We start from the raw sequence: 17,973 nt of genomic DNA, 5'->3' as shown, positions 1-17,973 counted from the left end.
GTTCTGTTCTAGATGTTCTAGATCTGTTTTTTCCATGGAGGTTAATTCAGTGTTAATCACTTACAAACGGTCAAACAATATTCATGTAGTGTTTAAAGTGACAACTGTCATTTGTAATTGAATGTTTGATATTGATTGGTTTGTTCAGCAGGACGTCCTCTGGCCTCCAGGACTCCTTGATACCCCCCCCCCCCTCCCACCACCACCTCCCATCATCACGTGTCGCCGCAGGCAAGCATCAGGAGTAATTAAAAAAACTGCAGCGTCTGCAAAAACAATAAATATAAATAAATCAGAGCGAGGAGCGTCAACAATGGAGGAATTGGAGGTGGGGGTTAGTAAAGAGGTGCCGAAAAATACAAAACCATGTTTCTCCTGCAGGGGGGGGGGGGGACCTGCTGTTACTATAGCAACAAGAAGACCTGCTGCTTCAATCAGCTTGTGGAGGGAGAGGAGTGGGGGGGTGGCACCCCGGGTTTACTAATGAGAGCAGCAGGACATGCCAGAGGGGGAGGGAGGAGGAGGAGGAGGAGGAGGAGGAGGAGGAGGAGAAGGAGCGGGCGTCTGACCTCCTGCTGTCCTGTTCTGTCACAGCTGTCTGTCACTCTGGAGGTCTTAGCCAAGGAGTGGAGGAGAGGAGGAGATGAGGAGTGGAGGAGATGAGGAGAGGAGGAGAGGGGGAGTGGAGGAGAGGAGGAGTGGGGGAGTGGAGGAGAGGGAAGAGAGGAGGAGTGGGGGAGTGGAGGAGAGGAGGAGAGGGGGAGTGGAGGAGAGGAGGAGTGGGGGAGTGGAGGAGAGGAGGAGTGGGGGAGTGGGGGAGTGACGGCCGGACGGCGAGCACAGAGGGAATATCATGAATCTGAACACAGGGAACGGTCTGAAGCACCAATTGTTCAGAAAAGTTTCACATTCACATTCTTTGTTTCAGAAAAGTTTCATGTTCACACTCTTTGTTTCAGAAAAGTTTCACGTTCACACTCTTCATTTCAGAAAAGTTTCACATTCACACTCTACTGTTTCTGAACAGTTTCACATTCACACTCTACCGTTTCAGAAAAGTTTCACGTTCACACTCTTCCATTTCTGAAAAGTTTCACGTTCACAATCTTTGTTTCAGAAAAGGGACTTAAGGGACGACAGATGCAAATTAGCTTAAAGCTACAATCTGGTATAGTGCATCAAATGGCAACATTTATGTTTTAACTGTACATTGTCCCTTTTAAATACTTTTTATATTCATTCAAAAGTTTAATGTTCACACTCTTCCATTTATGAAAAGTTTCACGTTCACAATCTTCGTTTCAGAAAAGTTTAATGTTCATACTCTCCCATTTCTGAAAAGTTTCACGTTTACGATCTTCGTTTCAGAAAAGTTTCACGTTCACACTCTTAGTTTCAGAAAAGTTTCACGTTCACACAGCGAAGTTCTGAAAACCATGTCTGTTTGTACGAAACGGCAGGGACGCTGAAAACAATGGAGTTCTAATTGTTCAATTGAGTGAATTTCAATTATTTTGTAAAAACACGTCTTCTTCTCTGCCTTTGGTTTTCTTCAGCAGAGTTACGGCGCCACCTACAGTCCTGCTGCATCGTTTTGAGACCTTTTATTGGTGTCGTTTGCACACGGCAGGGGTCCGGACTGTTCCACGTTTCCCCACTTCACTTAGTGACTCGGGCACATTTAACTTTTCATCCGTCGACACTTAAATCCCACTTTGATTGACGATGAACTGATCTGAGATCAGATTGTTGGGATGACATGAATAAAGTTTTGTTTCCACTGAGCTTCTCCCAGTTGCAGTGATGAAAAATACAAGCTGAGAGGCTTCGTCAGGCTGTTGGTCGAGACAAAAGAAATAATAAATAGATCAATAAATCCTACTTTTCTTCAGTGCTGCTGCCCAATAAGAAGTTTGTGTCGCTTGTTGTGTGAAAAGCAAGGTCACACTCAAGGTCATGCTGTTGTTGTGAACATTAGCATAATAATAACAGTGACCTTGTGAAACAAAGAGAGATCGTCTTCAATCGTCTCAGAAAGTATCAGGATGAGAAACGACCCCCCCCCCGAGGGTCTCTGCTCCACCTTGAACTCCGTCAGGCTGCAACCAGCAGGGAACTGGAGGATAGAACTCTGCTCCTTCCTGGAGCCACACGTTCAGATCTAGACATATAGATCTAGAGGTGGCAGTGCAGAGGCCTTGTGTCCTCACCACTAGGTGACAGTGCAGAGGCCTGGTGTCCTCACCACTAGGTGGCAGTGCAGAGGCGGATTTTTTTTTAAAATTTTTTTTACACAAGTCTAGTTTATGACTTAAAGCTGTACAGGAGGATGTTCTTCTTCCGGGTGGATCATCAAGACTATTGGTCCTCCCAATTGTCAATCATTCTGGTGATATATTACGTAAGGCCGTCGTATGTGCTCGTCCCTAGGTAGCGTGGATCTATTAGTTTTCACTTTCTGCGCATGCGCGCTTTCAGGTGTATATGGTGAGCTACGCCTTCAGCTTTTAAAAATGTTTGCTTGTTGTAAATAGACTTTCACTTACCGGTGGCGAGTCTGACATAGTGGAAAAAGTGCACATCTTCTTGTAAAGTGAGCTTGTGTGAGCGATGCCAACTTGTGACTTGTAAACAGAACGTGCACGAGGAGAACTGGGCTCGTGCATGTCTCTCGCACACGTTTTAGTAGGCTCTCCATCTTGGGAGCAGGTAGAGCGTTGCGCATGTGCATTTTTTCAAAAGGTGGAGAGGGTGATTCTTTCCTAAAATTCGGGAAAATCCTCCAGTACACCTTTAAAAAAAAAAATCCTGATCAAAAGTCAAACTTCAGACTTTTTTTTTCTTTTTTCACCCCAAAACTTTAGACTTGAATTAAAAATTATGACCTTTACCCTAAATGATGAGATTAAAGTTGGAATTCTCACTCCCCCCCCCCCCCCCCCCCCCCACCCCCTCAGATGTTTTTAGAATTCTGACTACCTTCTTTGATTTTTTAGGATTAAAGTCATAATTCCGTTTTTTTTTTTTGAAACGAGATTTTCAGTCAGATTAAAACCGGAACCATTTATCTCGATGTTGCGGCATTAAAGTAAAAATTCAAAGTTTTTGCTCAGAGTTAAAACTACTCAGATCGTCTGAAGTACATTTTCTCTTAGAATTAAGACTTTCCCACTCTGCATTAAGACCTTTTCAGAATTAAGGTTTTTCTTTTCAGAATGAAGACTGTTTTAAAAAAAACTGCACAGACGTCAATTCAAAAAGTTTATGAGAGGTTGAGGTTTTTTTTATTAATTGTTAGTTTTTCTTTTAGTCAGATTAACGTTTGACTTATGACCATTTCTCTTAGAATTAAGACAAAATGAAGTCTTTTTCCAGGATTCCTGATTTAATATCTAACTTTCCTCACAGTTAAAATCTTCTTTTAGTCAGTCTATTGTCTGAATTATGACTTTTGACTGGGGAAAAAGTGAAAATAATGTTTTTTTCTAAAGATCAATAATTAATTTTGGAGTTAGTTTTAATGTCCTTCCGCCGGAACTGAAGTGCAATTGGAGCTATTTTTTTTGCTTTTTTAATTAATAGGTTGTTTGTCTCCCAGGTGAGAGTTGCCCCTCACTACTACTACAGCCGGTGAAGTTCCCGGGCGCGCTCCCGCGCGCGCCCCCCGTACGCGCAGGTCCCAGGTCGATGGTAATGCGCGATGATGATGATGATGATGATGATGATGATGAGCGATCAGTGAGGCTGTCAGGCCAATGGAAGGAGGAAGGTTCCCCCGGATGAACCAATGGTGCGGCCACATTGTTAGCGCCGCTCAGCGAATCCCCTGCGGATCTGATGCAACAGGACTGCAACTAAAGTTACACCTTCCAACTGCAACCCGGTGTCCCTCCGCCGCGGCGCGCCGGAATATAGTGCGCGCTGCTGCTCAAAGCCTTTCCTCGTCTTTCCTCAGCGTGTCTGGACTTCTTAATCACACCTTTACCTGCATAATGTCGACATTCTGACACGTCCGAGTCACTTCGAGGACTTTCTCTGCGCTATTTCTCCCTCGTAATTACAGCTCACGTCTGTCAAGTTGTCGTTTTATTTAAAGAGATGAGCAACAAGCAGGTGGAGACGTTTATATTTCAGGCGGTAATGACGGTGTTTTGCACTTTTTTGCAGGACTTTGAGACACTTTCTCCACTCGAAGCGCCCATAAAAAACGCTCCTAGTAAAAAAAGGTGACGGTAGTTGATGTTATAGCGGCGTTAAGGTGTTTACAGTGGAGGATAAAAAAAAAAAAAAAAAAAAAAAGAGGCTTAAAACACGCAGTGTGCGTAAAGTGGGAAAGTCCCAGAGCCTCATGACGTAACGGCCGGCTGAACTCTGTAAACTGCGCATTGATCCGCAGCGCGGTGATGCGGTCCGGGCATTAGGAGTTCCAGAAGTAGCGGATTTAAAAACTTTCTGTGTGTTGGTTGGAAATATAGCGCTTCATGAAGACGCCCTGATCTTTTTTTTCCAAAAGGGGGGAAAATATGGCTTTTTAAAGCTGCGACCGTCTTCCTCTCCCGACACTCAGCCTCCGTGTTGCTCCGCCGCTGCAGCGCACTGCTTTCTGCTCGGAACTATGGGGTAAGTGGAGGAGACGCTCAAACTTTCTGCTTTTAACACACTTTTTTTTAACTCAACTCACACCGTAATCAGGCTTTATCTCCCCATTATCAACTCTTATCATTCACTATTACTCATTTTCGAATGAGAAATAACTCACTTGTCTTTAGAAAGTGTACAAATAAAGACTATTTTTAGTTTCTCTTCATGAATAAATCTTAAAGTGTAGAGTTGATTTCTGCTGCTTGACGACGTTTTCTATATAGTTTGTCAGTTGGTTATTACACTTGTATACGAGTATTTATAGTTTATAGTAGTTAATGGTCAAGTTGTTTTTTTTAATTAAAGTGTGTGAAAGGTGAGTTTTAAGATTAATTGAATCAAATTACAGCATTAATCAATAGTTAGATTGATTTAACAGGTGAATAGAGAAGTTACTTGTACTCAGTTAATCTTTACACTATATTGAAATTTTTTTTAACATTTAAAATTAATTTATGTAATAAGATATATTTTTACTTGGAATATTAATAAATAATAAATAAAATAAATTTTTTTATAAAAACATTTTTTTTAAATTTAACTTAAAATTTTTTTGCCCTCTCCTCCGCAGGTCTTCCGGCGTCTCGTCATTCCTGGTATCCACGCAGCGCTCGGCTTGTGCTTTTCAACAATCCGATCGGAGCAGACGACGCGATGGCGGCATCGATCCTTCGCAGGAAAATTCCTCCCATTTCCACGGGCGAGCTCGGCGCTCCCCCTCTCCGACAGGCTAGCCGCAGCCAATCACGGCCCGGCACGGGGGCGGAGCCAGTGGGGAGGCAGCGCTTAATTGGTGAGTTTTGCCGAGACGCTTTTTTATTTTTCCACATCCCGAGGTCGGAGCCGCAGTGCAGCACGGGGCTAATGTCGTACAGTGAGTACAGCTAAGTGGATATTTATCCAGTGCAGACGATGCTGTTCAATCATTTTCAGATGATCGGTTAGTTGTTCACTCGGATGCTTTTGGACGCTTTGCAACATTTTACTTCCGTTTACTGCTTTTTTTTCCCCCATTTCTTTGCTTTCAGCTTTTGCTTCATTTGATTTTTTTTTTTTTTTTCATATTTTGAAGTTTTTTTTATTTTTATTTCACATATTTTATACCCAAGATCTGAAAGAAAGAAAGAAAAAAAAAAAAAAAGGATTGCTGCAGTGATGTTGTTTTTACATTGTTGTGATTCCTCGTCTCGCTTCTCACAGGTGATGGTCACTCTGATTGGATGACGGAAAAAGTTGATTTGTCTACGTTTGTGTCGACGAGCGAGTCCTCCCCCAGCTCATCTCTCCCCCCGTCGCCGTTAGAACAGGATGTCAAGGTGCCCTCGGATCTGGAGGTCATGACCTCGCTACTGCAGGAGGAGCTGGCTCAGCTGGAGGACTACTTCCGCTCCGAGTCCACGTCCGCCGCCAACAAGTTGGAGAAATCCTCAAAATGTGACAAGGGCGCCCAGGCCATGGGCTCCCAGTCTTACTACCAGTTACCCTACGGCTCGTACGGGACCGGCCAATCGGAAGCCAGCCCCGTGGTTGTTACCTTGGCAACCGGGGAGCTGGACCTGGCCAGCTTCTGTGGTGGCCCCATCAGCAGAACCAAAATCGCGCGGCCCGCCCCGTACAACTACCACCACCGCTACCACCACCACCACCACCACCACAACGGCGGGCGGCGGCTGCTCAGCGAGGCGGTGAAAGTCGGGGAGGAGGCGGGTCTGGACTCGTGGGGCTCCAGGGGGTGTTACTCAGGGAGCGCGGAGCTGTCGGTCAACCACTACTCCACGCTGAAGACGGTCAGCAAGAACAGCCTGGGCGGCGTCAAGAAGGTGAGAGAATGTGCTTTATCGTTGAAGGAGGAGGAGAGCTACTGCTTCTCCGAGGGAATGTTTTGCAGCGAGGAGATCGCCCGGGGTTTTTGCCTCGGCGGCTCGTACGACGGCCACAAGCGAGACGGACAGCTGATGCACAACGTGAAGGTCAACGTAAGTTACGACGGCGCGGGGCTGGAGGTCCTGCACTGCGGCAAGGACGCGGGACTTTCCGGGAGTATTCCCCAAGAGACAATGGTGGCCGGCGACGGCTACTTCCAGCAGGCCATGGCCGGCTCGGAGCCGTACCATAGCTTTATCGGCGAGCTGGACCAGCCGCCACAGGCTCAGGCTGTGGAGCCCCAGCACGGCCACTACCTCTACCCAGAATGCCTTGCAGACCAAAGCTACGAATGTCTGTCCCGAGGGGAGGGCGAGGGGGGCCCGCTGCTGGGGGCCCCCATCCACCGCCCCACGCAGAGGCTAAAGGACGAGCCCTGCTCGCTCAAGCAGTCCCTGGAGGTGGGCGGAGCCCCCCTGGAGGGCAACACCGGCGAGAGGAAGCAGAAGAAGAGAGACCAGAACAAGACCGCCGCTCACAGGTAAGAGACCCCCTCCCTGCGTCCGGGGCTTTCGGGGGGGACGCCGTCCCGGCTTTTTTGGCAAGTGTTGTACGACGGCAGCTCTTTTTGAAATGTGGTGCGGAGCTGGAGGAGGGACGGGGAAAGTCCCGCTCTCCGGCCAGACTCGGCCACACCTCGCCACTTCTAGACGGCAGTGTAAAGTGAGACGCAGCAGGAAAGAGGGGGGGGGGGCAAACTAAACTTTAATGTTGGGACGTCAGCTGAGGCTCTGAACCCCGCCCTCCGCGAGGTCACGGGGTCAAAGGTCACGCTGGCGTCACGTTTTTATGAAATATGCAAACTCAGCAGCAACAACAAACAAACAAACAAACAAACGCATCCTTGGTTGCAGGTACAGGCTGCGTAAGAGGGCGGAGCTGGACTCTCTGGAGGAGGAGCTTCACGGCCTGGAGGGGCAGAACCGGGAGCTCCGGGACAAGGCGGAGTCGGTGGAGCGTGAGATCCAGTACGTCAAAGATCTACTGATAGAGGTCTACAAGGCTCGTAGCCAGCGGCTCAAACAGGACGGCAGTGCCTAGAGACACACACACACACACACACACACACACACACACACACACACACACACACACACACACACACACACACACCGACCTCACCTCCTCCCAACCAGCACCGAGGAACGAAACCATCCAGAAAATTTTTCCCCCCCAAAATTTTTTTGTGTGTCTCAAAACAAATCTGACAAACATGTTGCATGATTTTTTTTTTTTTTGTGTGTGTGTTTTCTTTTTCTTTGGTAGTTTTTTTTTTTTTTTTTTTTTCCCCACCGAAAAAGAAAAAAAAAAAAAAAAACCCCAACAAAAGAAAAAACTGTGATAGATCCCAGAGGATGAGCGAATGCAACTAAAGAGACACTTTTTTTTGGTGGTTGTTTTTCCTTCCTGAAAAGCAAAGAAAGAGGAGATGTGACTGGAACAAAAAAAAAGAAAAAGAAAAAAAAAAGAGAAACTCTAAACAAGCCTTAGCGAGGCGGCTTCCCGACGAGAAGCCGAACTTTGTCCGTGACCACTGTGATCCGAACTGCACTCACAGCCTTGTGACGACCCAGTTTGCCGCTTGCAACGACTGAACGTTTACAGAAAAAGAAGAAAGAAGAAGAAAAAAAAAAAAAAAAGCTCTTTGGACTCAAGTGGTCGTGATTGATTTGCTTGTGTTTTTTGTTTGTTTTTGACACTTCGGCGTCGTCGGAGCGCACGATCCATACGAAATCTCTATTTCATTTGTTTAATATATTATTTTTGCTGCACATTTATCGTCTTTTTTTTTTTTTTTTGAATTATTTAATTTTTCTGCTACGAGAACGAGTCGACTGAATAAAAGGGATTGCTGGAAAAGGAAAAAAAAAAAGATCTGTGTGTAACATGCTCTGCAAAAATATTCATTCTGAGAAGCAGTTAAGAGAATTTGTATTGCTTTTAAAGAAAAAAAAAAAAGAGAAAAAAAAAAAGAAATGTGAGTATTTACGCCTCTTTACCCCCCCGAACCCCACCCCTCCCCCGACTGAAATACCCGATGCATGTTTGATTTTGGATTTTGAAAAAAGAAAAAAAAAAAGCATGTGCGAGTGTCGTTTGAAGGCAATATTCTGTTAAACTGCATGGCTTCAAGATCTTCACCGCGTCAATTCAACCTCCATCCGCTGCTCGTTCCCTCCTTCCTCCCCTCCATGCTCAGGTTCTCTTTCTTTCACTCTGACAAACAGAAACATCCACTTGCTTTAGGTTTGGTTTGTTTTCATTTCTCTCCCTCTGCTTTTTCTTTCTTTCCCCCTTTCTTTCTTTCTTTCTCTCGGCTGTATTTTGCGAACAAACAATCACCTGTTGACGCAACAATAAATGGTTGTTGGGTACGACTTCGTGGGAATTTTGTGTTCAATCGATCGATCTGATGTGTCCGATGAAAAGAAGATTTCACAAAAAAAAAAGACTTGAGGTCTTTTTGTTCACTGGATGTCAAAGTGTCAGGAGATTCTAGGTCAGGTAACTTACAGCCAAATAAAACCACTTTATGGAGAATCTTCACCTCCTGCTGCCTTTTGACTGTTCCTTCGCTACACACACACACACACACACACACACACACACACACACACACACACGGATCAGGGTGGGATTAGGAGGTGCAAAGCCCCTTTCTGCCCCATAACCCTCTGCTTCCAGTCCTCACCCCCCACCCCCCCTCTTTTCTTTTTTCTTTAAAATTTTTTTGTTCCTATGTTTTTCGGGGGGCTGCATTGCGGTGAAAAAGAAAAGAAAAGAAAAGAAAAGCCGTTTCCCAGAATTCAGCAGTGGACGGCCGCGCCACGATGGACAACATGAAGACGGCCTGTTTTCTTGAACATCCGCCGGCTCGAACGGCGGAAAGATGAGAGAAGAGGAAGAAAAACACCCCCCCCCCAAAAAACCCGACAAACACTTCATAAAGCACGACTCGTGTAATTGAATGTTTTTCAGCCCAATATTTTAACGCTTTGTTCCTGCATGATGATTGATCCCCGAGGCAGGAGGAGCCGTATCAAGCAGTCAACAGACAACATGAGTAGCCTATCTCATCTCCCAGCCGTACAGGGTGTGTGTGTGTGTGTGTGTGTGTGTGTGTGTGTGTGTGTGTGTGTGTGTGTGTGTGTGTGTGTGTGTGTGTGTGTGTGTGTGTGTGTGTGTGTGTGTGTGTGTGTGTGTGTGAAATCTCTTGGTATCTCTCCCAGCAGTCGTAGGCCTTTCAAGTGCATGAGGCAATCTCACACAATACTTGCAGGAGGAGGAGAGAGAGAGATGCAAGTGAAGTATCAGAATAGGAGAGTAGCGGGCCGACGCCATTAAAACTATCGATTCAGCTCGCCGCTGTTTGTCGGCGCGGCGGCGAGAGAGAAAAAAAAAAAAAAGTATATCTGTCAACCTTTGTCATGATCGGTTTATCAAGGCGCGACGCTTGCGTGAGCGAAATCTCAAAAACAACAGCGGTGCGTACCATTTATGCCGTACGCGTCAATAACAATTAAGGACACGAGGTTGGCTTGGAAAATAGAAGATGGAAGCACTTTAGGGATGTTAAAGTAATGTGGAAAAAGTTTTTAAAAAAAAGAAAAGAAAATGTCAAAAAACAAAAAACAAAACAAAAACCCCAGCACCATTAAAAAATATAAACGATTTAAATAGTTGAATTAAAAGGAAAAGCGTAGGGGTTAGGATTTTAAAAGGCCAAAATGAGTATTAAAAATCATATTTAGTCATATCAAAATATATTAAAAGGTTGATTTTATGTTTGAAAAACTAAAATGTACACATAAAGGACGTTCCTCTAAAGAGGTTTTTATTCTGACTTATTCAAGAGGAAAAATTTAATTTATCAAACAGGTCAAACAACAAAAGGTCTCGATAATATATAATAATAATAATAATAATAATAATAATAATACACACTATGAACAATCCGCTTTTAAACCACTTCTTCATCAATTGAGAACAGAAACCTGAAGATTAATGATCCTGCAGAAGAGGCAGATATAAATACACAATATTCATGAAATAATAAGACGTTTGACGACTCAAGCGACAGACTTGGGTTACACGAGTAAACATGTGTAAAAGTATTCCTTTACATAAAGTACATATCGTCTGTGTAAAGGTGATCGGTGAAGGTTTGTAGAGGCCCAGCGCAGTCTTACATAATAACATATGAATCTCACAGTTTACAGAGAGAACTGCAATGTGTTGAGTGTGGAAATCAAAAGGTGTGCAGGAGAGCAGAGGACAAAAACAACCTTTTCCCTTTTTAACTGTCGGAATGTGTTTTTAAACCGGAGCAGAGATATTTGGTATTGGATCACATCTGAACTCTTTATAGTCACATCAGAACCTTTACATACACCACTGATTGACTGATTCCAACTATTAAAAGTATAAAACAATAAAACAACAACAGCCTGTGATACAAAAACACTTAGGACCAAAGATGTAATCACCAAAATCAATACGACGAGTAAAACCAGAGCTGGGATCATAAACAACGATAGTAAAACAACACCGCCTGTGTGACGGCGTGTTTACCTTCACTCGTCGTGTTCAGCTGAGAAATATTGTTCTTGTGAACGTCAATATAAACAATAAACAAAAGAAGGCTGTGAGAGGAACCATGAGTTCATATTGTAAGAGGAAGGAGGTTTATACATCAGCATTAGTAAGAAGAAGAAGAAGAAGAAGAAGAGCTGGTCACACCAATCAGCAGGAAGCAGGTCTTTAGTGTCAAACAACCTGTTCATACACAAGAACTAACTGAAATATAAATAATGATGGGTTTGTTTGTTTTCTTCACCAACGGTTGATGAACTTCAGTAACATCATCTTGTTTCTCCATTACATTCTGGCTCGTTCAAATGTTAGAGGTCCTTGTTTTTAACGCCACACTGCCAGGCCAGAGTGCTTCCCACTGCACCACTGTTTGTTTGTTTGTTAGATACACTTCTGTCACTACTTGTGGCAGAAAATAAAGGTCACTAACCTCCACCCAGGATGCTACCCTCCACCCAGGTCGCTATCCTCCACCCAGGCCGCGACCCTCCACCCAGGTCACTATCCTCCACATAGGACACTACCCTCCACCCAGGTCGCCACCCTCCACCCAGGTCACTATCCTCCACCCAGGATGCTATCCTCCACCCAGGTCACTATCCTCCACCCAGGTCATTATCCTCCACATAGGACACTACCCTGCACCCAGGACGCCACCCTCCACCAAGGTCACTATCCTCCACCCAGGACACTACCCTCCACCCAGGTCACTATCCTCAATCCAGGACGCCACCCTCCACCCAGGTCGCTATCCTCAACCCAGGACGCCACCCTCCACTCAGGTCGCTATCCTCAACCCAGGACGCCACCCTCCACCCAGGTCGCTATCCTCAACCCAGGACGCTACCCTCCACCCAGGACGCCACCCTCCACCCAGGTCGCTATCCTCAACCCAGGACGCCACCCTCCACCCAGGTCGCTATCCTCAACCCAGGACGCCACCCTCCACCCAGGTCGCTATCCTCAACCCAGGACGCCACCCTCCACCCAGGTCGCTATCCTCAACCCAGGACGCCACCCTCCACCCAGGTTGCTATCCTCAACCCAGGACACTACCCTCCACCCAGGACGCCACCCTCCACCCAGGTCGCTATCCTCAACCCAGGACACTACCCTCCACCCAGGACGCCACCCTCCACCCAGGACGCCACCCTCCACCCAGGACGCCACCCTCCACCCAGGTCACTACCCTCCACCCAGGACACTACCCTCCACCCAGGACGCCACCCTCCACCCAGGCCTCTGCAGACCCCCGAGAATCGTTCTGGTTAACACTCGTCTTTAAGGCCCCGTGTGAGCGGATCCCCTGAATCGCATGCTGATGCAGGTGTGAACGGGCGGAGGTGAAGGAACACCTGATCAGTTTATTGATCATTGACGTGTAAAAACAAGATATTTGAATTCCAACGGAATTTTTAAGAACCACTCCCAGAGGAAAGTCTTTTCTTGAAACGTTTTTTTTTTCTTATTATTATTTTCAAATGCCAGCGATTTAAAGACAAATCAAATGTGTTCAAATCAAAAAAGAAGCGCTGAAAAGAAGTGGGGCCGGTCTTGTCAGTACCGTGTTTGACCAGCAGGGGTCTCCCCACACTCAGAAGCTTTTAAACCAGATAAAGGAACAATTCAGGATTCAATCTCAGCTCAGAATCAGAGAAACATCAACAGTAACAGTAAAAACCAGGGAGACACGGTTCTTCTACACATTCTGAGGGCAAAAGACATTATAGAACCCCCCCCCCCACAGTGCTGAGTCAATTACAAATAAACCGATATTTGAAGCATTGGTGTGTGGAAACTGAATGTTTCTACAGAGAAAAACTCCCTTTTAACAGGAAGGAACCTGCAGAACCATGCTTTCTGCCGATCAGATGAGATCAGTGGAAACAGCCGGGAGAGGAGAGATGATTTCAATGGTTTCACCAACTGTCCTGCTGGGTTCCAGAACCACCTCCGGACAGACTGGCGGCAGGATGACGGTCGGGTCATCGTGAGGCCGTAGAACTACCTGGAACCCAGGTGTGCAGCCTTTCACAATAAACTACATTGTTTGTTTAATTCTCTTTCTGCAGGATGAAACTCGTGTACAACTCTAAACTGTGCTTGACCTTCAAAATAAAGCTGACATGTAAACGAGCTGTTTACAAAAACTGCACTCCATGTTCAATTTTTTAAAATCTAATTAAGAGTCATTGAGTAATCACAGTTTTTAGTCGGTTTTGCTATTTTAGTTATTTTTAAAGCCATTTCAACAGGGTTTTATTGAGCATTTGAAACTCTTTTGACAGTTTAATACTATTTTCAGCCATTATTAGCTGCTAGATTCAATTTTAACAATCGTTGCTGTTTTTAGAAGATTTCTACTATTTTAGTTGTGACATTTTAGCAGTCAGTGAAAAAGCAGTTTTATTCAGTTTTTACAGGCATTTCACAGTTTTAAACAGTAAATCTGTCATTATTTCACCACTTCAGCCATTTTCTTTATTCATATTACAATATTTCATCTTGTTGAACGCCTTTAGCCATTGAGGCTTTATTATTTGTTCTTTCAAGCTTTACAGTTTTTGCAGAGTTGCTGTTTAGCCAGTTTTATAATTTCCCTCAGTCGTTTTCAGCCTCTGTCCACATATTGATCCCAGATTGGTTAAAAAGCACAGGTCGCATCAAACTTGATAAAGAGTGTGGTCTCTTCATTAAGCTGGATGTTGAATTCCTCCTCACAGCTTCACTCTCCATACGACTGTTTTCTATGCGTGTTGCTCACCAAGACTCGTCTCCAGCTATTCAGGATGCTTCCCCACCTCCCTGGGAGTGCAGCAAGACCCACAAATAAACGTAATTAAGTGCAATTGAAGGCGTTTCCTCGCGCGTGGCCTTTTACCACAGCTGGCCGCAGCCTTACAGTTCACATTCAACGCGGGATTCACAGAGAATTTACAGTACGGCTCCAGTTACCGGCGAATAACGTCAGCGGTTCCTCTCTGGACGTTCAGTGGTGATAATGAACATTAAAAAAACATGACACGTTGCGTCAGCGGCTCTGGATTTACATGCCGGGTGAGGCGGTGGTCAAATCGACACGCGGAGAGAAAGCGGGGCGACGCAGGAGGCTGCCAGTTTGGGAGAAAGATGTGGGAAAGGGAGGCGGGGTGGGGTGGGGGTGGAGGTGGAGGGGAGGGCGGGGGGGGTGTGTTGGGGGGGGTTAGTGATGCAAGAGAGGCAGAGAAAAGGGTCTGATGGAGGGGGTGGTGGAGGGGGAGGGGGGTGTGGAGGGACTATAGTGAGACTCAAGCAGAGGATGAGCTTCAGCGCTGGAAAAATGGCCTGGAGCTCTGTTCCAGGCCTGAGTGTGTGTGTGTGTGTGTGTGTGTGTGTGTGTGTGTGTGTGTGTGTGTGTGTGTGTGTGTGTGTGTGTGTGTGTGTGTGTGTGTGTGTGTGTGTGCGTGCGCACAGCAGCCAGAGAGCTTTAAATTCATTATGAGCAGCTGAATGTAGAAAAGGAGGATGAGGAGGAGGAGGAGAAGGAGAAGGAAAAGGATGAGGAGGAAGAGGAGGAGGAGGAGGAGGAGGAGGAAGAGTAGAAGGAGGAGGAGGAGGAGTGTAAAGATGCTGTTTGAACTCCTTGGTGAGAACGAGGGGGTTACATCTTAGTTTAACCTTTCATCCTACAATTATTGGCTGAAGAATTCAAGCAGCAGGTTGGACAAACGGGTCTGATCATGACGTGTTGTATTCTCCTGTGAAATGTTTAAATAAAAAACAAACACAACGTGCTCATGTTGAACTGCGCTCACACTGAGCTTCATCACTTCACACAAAATTAAGTTAAATTAGGACGTAATTAAGCAGTAATCCTCACCTTTACTCAAATTGCACATCCTGTTGACTTCAGTCCTGAACCCAATACAAACTGGACTTATTTATTTCTGCTTAATCATGATTTCTTTAAAAAAAAAAAAAAAGAAAAGAAAGAAAAACCTGCTGGGAAAAGGCCTGAACTTGAACAAACCTGGACCTAACCCTACGAGTACTAACCTTTAGCTACGGGTGGATTCCTCCATAACTGTGTTTTAACACGGAACACAATCTTTGATGGTGTAATTAAAGAACACAGGGAAGGTCCTAAATGATAAGAAATAAAATAAAATAAAATACCTGCGCTTTACTGTCCGTGACCACTAGAGGGCGACACAGGTCCTTCAGGCTGCCTGCTCCTGCACTGCTCTCCTTCAGATTTCACCTGGACGACTGGTGGCGCACATTGTTTTTTGACTGCTTCCTAATCAAAACATCAGACTGGACTTTTGTTTCTTCCTTTGAAGCCAAAACTTTCATCGACTACAAGTTAAGCTTATAATCTGTGTTAAATCCACCTCCTTCCTTTATTGTACCGGCTCAGTGAGGCATTGTGGGAAGGTGGAATTAAGCAGAAAAACAAAATCACTGAATTAAGACACCGGCAAACACCAGACGTTAACTTGTTGGCAGGTAGAGAGGAATCCCTCTGTCATGATCTGCTGAGGGTGAAAACAATCACACACAGCTTAACGTGGAGGAACAGGTCAGAGTCTCCTGAGAACCAGAATCACAGGTTTCTGGACTGTGGGAGCCAACAGGAGGACTTGAAGTCGCGGTATTCAAACCCTGCCCTGCATATTCCAGGGCCTGTTGACTGTTAACGTTAACGCTTCCAGTGTTCTCGCGTTTCCATCTCGCGTCTTCAAGAACGACGCTCATTTAGTCGCCAGCCAGCAGAAACGGCGAAGCGAGGCAGTCAACATGCCAGGCCACACGTTGGCACCGTTGGTTGTTTTACGTAATGAAATTACGCTCTTGTACAGTGGCAGACATTCGTGTGCACAGAGAATCACATCAGACGTCTCTTCTGAGTGACATTCAACTACGGGTACATCCACACGAGGGGGAAAAACCCAATTCAGAGCGGCAGAGAAGAGAAATGCTAGCCTCTTGATGGCCTGGGGCTCTTTTACCTGATGCCCCCCCCCCTACACACACACACACACACGCACCATGAAAACAGGTTAGAATCTACATCCAGCAGCAGCTTCATCAGACTGAAGGCTGGACCGGTTGGATCAGCACAAACTATTTCCCCTCAGGTGGAACCACTAAACTGTCCCTCACTGTCATTAAAACATGGAGGCGAACAGGCAGTGACAGAGTCTCTCCGCCAGCCCAGCCCTGTTACATGATCGCCTCCCTTTCATCTCCAACAACTGGCCTCTTTTCTAGTAACTGTGACCTGGAAATACGCCTTGAAGAGGAACACCGCTGCAAGGAACGTTCAGCTTCTTGGGGCCGCATGTGTACGTTTGTGTGAATCCCCCGGTCAGTTCCAGCCTGACCCAGTTGTTCCGCTCTGGTTGTCTTCACTCCAGGTATAACGCCGTCAGGCTCCGGCTCCGTTCGGTGAACCTGAAACAGTCGTCAACATGCCAGGACAGGTCCTGCTCATACCTCCACCGTGATGGGTCCTGACGGGTGGAGAGGATCTGGCTCCTGCTCCGCTCCGTCATAATTACTCTGCCAGAGGCTGATTGCTGCACGCCATTTCCACACGAGAGAATCAGTAGAACGCCAATGAGCTTTATGGCTTCAATCCCGTCAGAGGGTTAGCGGAAATGAGTTCTCTGGACACGTCAAGGTCCGTTTGGGGAACTTCACGCTTAAATTTCAACGCTTCTGGAGGAAATCCCAAAATCCAGTGACAAGACGTTTCTTTAAAATATGATTTTCATTTGATTGCATTAAAAGCAGTTTTTGCAAAATGTTGCTTAAAAATGGTAGGTAGGATCCTGGTCATGAGGCAGAGGGTTGGGGTCTGACGCTCCGGTCACACTACGATGAATACGAGTGTATCTGCAAAACTTCCTCCATCTTTCAGTGACGTTTTGGGGAATTTAGGACTCTCGAGTTTATTTTCTACTGTATTGCTGACAATATGCACACCGCACCATCACTCACTCCCATACAATAAAAACTCCACTCTTTAAAACAATATTAATGGACGCAAAACACAAGATATTTATCCAGAGTGATAAAGACGAAAGTTTTACAGGCCTGACACTCAAACTCACAACTGAATGTAAACTTTAACAGCAGAATGTCACTGATGGAGCCTCGACAGCAGCAGGAGGCAAAACCCACTGCAAGTTTTCATTTCGGCCTCAAACACAAAGACACTGACTCCTGCTGCCAGAACCTCCACTGGGAGAACAATGTTCTCCTCAATGGATCTAATTCTATTAATAAACACTGCATAGAGAGAACCAAGAGTCACAGTTCGGATCTCAAACTCCAATAATCGTCACTCACCATGAGACGTCAGAATATAACGATACGTCGGTTGCTATGGTTCAGAGTAAATGCATCAATTATTGTTTTCCCTCAGTTTTTCTTTTTTGTAAAAAGCCTCCATGTGTCATTACTTTCAGTAAGTCACCAGGAAAAATGCGCTGTACTGACAGGAAGTAGTGAGTTCAAAGGTTAATGCATGCGCTGCAGCGATTGGCTGGATCACATCACACCGCTGTGAAGTTTAAAAAAACAAATGTTTTATTGGTGTATTTATTAATTAACCAGACAACAAATTATAATCTTCACACAAAAAAAATACCGAAATAAACCAATGAAAAAAAAAAAATCACATTTCTTGGGGGTGCTATGGGGGAGCTTTGGCGATCCGAGGCATAGATATGAAATACTAGATGCCTCATTTGCAGCCAATGACGTGTCGTCAGCGCCGCCATCTTGGGGAGGTCTCCTGCTTGTGTGAAACTAAAGATCCCAGGCTAG

General features: G+C 45.5%; 1 protein-coding gene across 1 annotated transcript; it reads left to right on the top strand.

Moving 5' to 3' along the window:
• The first annotated feature begins 4,128 nt into the window (after positions 1-4,128).
• On the top strand, positions 4,129-9,076 carry atf5b (activating transcription factor 5b). The gene is made up of 4 exons (XM_080504738.1): positions 4,129-4,620; positions 5,213-5,434; positions 5,842-7,045; positions 7,419-9,076. The coding sequence occupies exons 2-4, from the start codon at positions 5,296-5,298 to the stop codon at positions 7,603-7,605; spliced, it is 1,530 nt and encodes a 509-aa protein (XP_080360864.1). The 5' UTR covers positions 4,129-4,620; positions 5,213-5,295; the 3' UTR covers positions 7,606-9,076.
• The last annotated feature ends 8,897 nt before the right edge of the window (positions 9,077-17,973 follow it).

This window comes from Blennius ocellaris (genome assembly GCF_963422515.1).
Source record: "Blennius ocellaris genome assembly, chromosome: 2".
Lineage (NCBI taxonomy): Eukaryota > Metazoa > Chordata > Actinopteri > Blenniiformes > Blenniidae > Blennius > Blennius ocellaris.
The sequence above is the reverse complement of the archived record's forward strand: the minus strand, read 5'-3'. Positions and strand labels throughout refer to the sequence as shown.

What these genes read in the sequence shown, in the direction of transcription:
- atf5b (XM_080504738.1), top strand. Translation starts at nt 5,296, where the DNA reads ATGGCGGCATCGATCCTTCGCAGGAAAATTCCTCCCATTTCCACGGGC. An exon ending in GGGGAGGCAGCGCTTAATTG is followed by an intron (nt 5,435 to 5,841) that starts GTGAGTTTTGCC and finishes CGCTTCTCACAG; the next exon opens with GTGATGGTCACTCTGATTGG. An exon ending in AACAAGACCGCCGCTCACAG is followed by an intron (nt 7,046 to 7,418) that starts GTAAGAGACCCC and finishes CCTTGGTTGCAG; the next exon opens with GTACAGGCTGCGTAAGAGGG.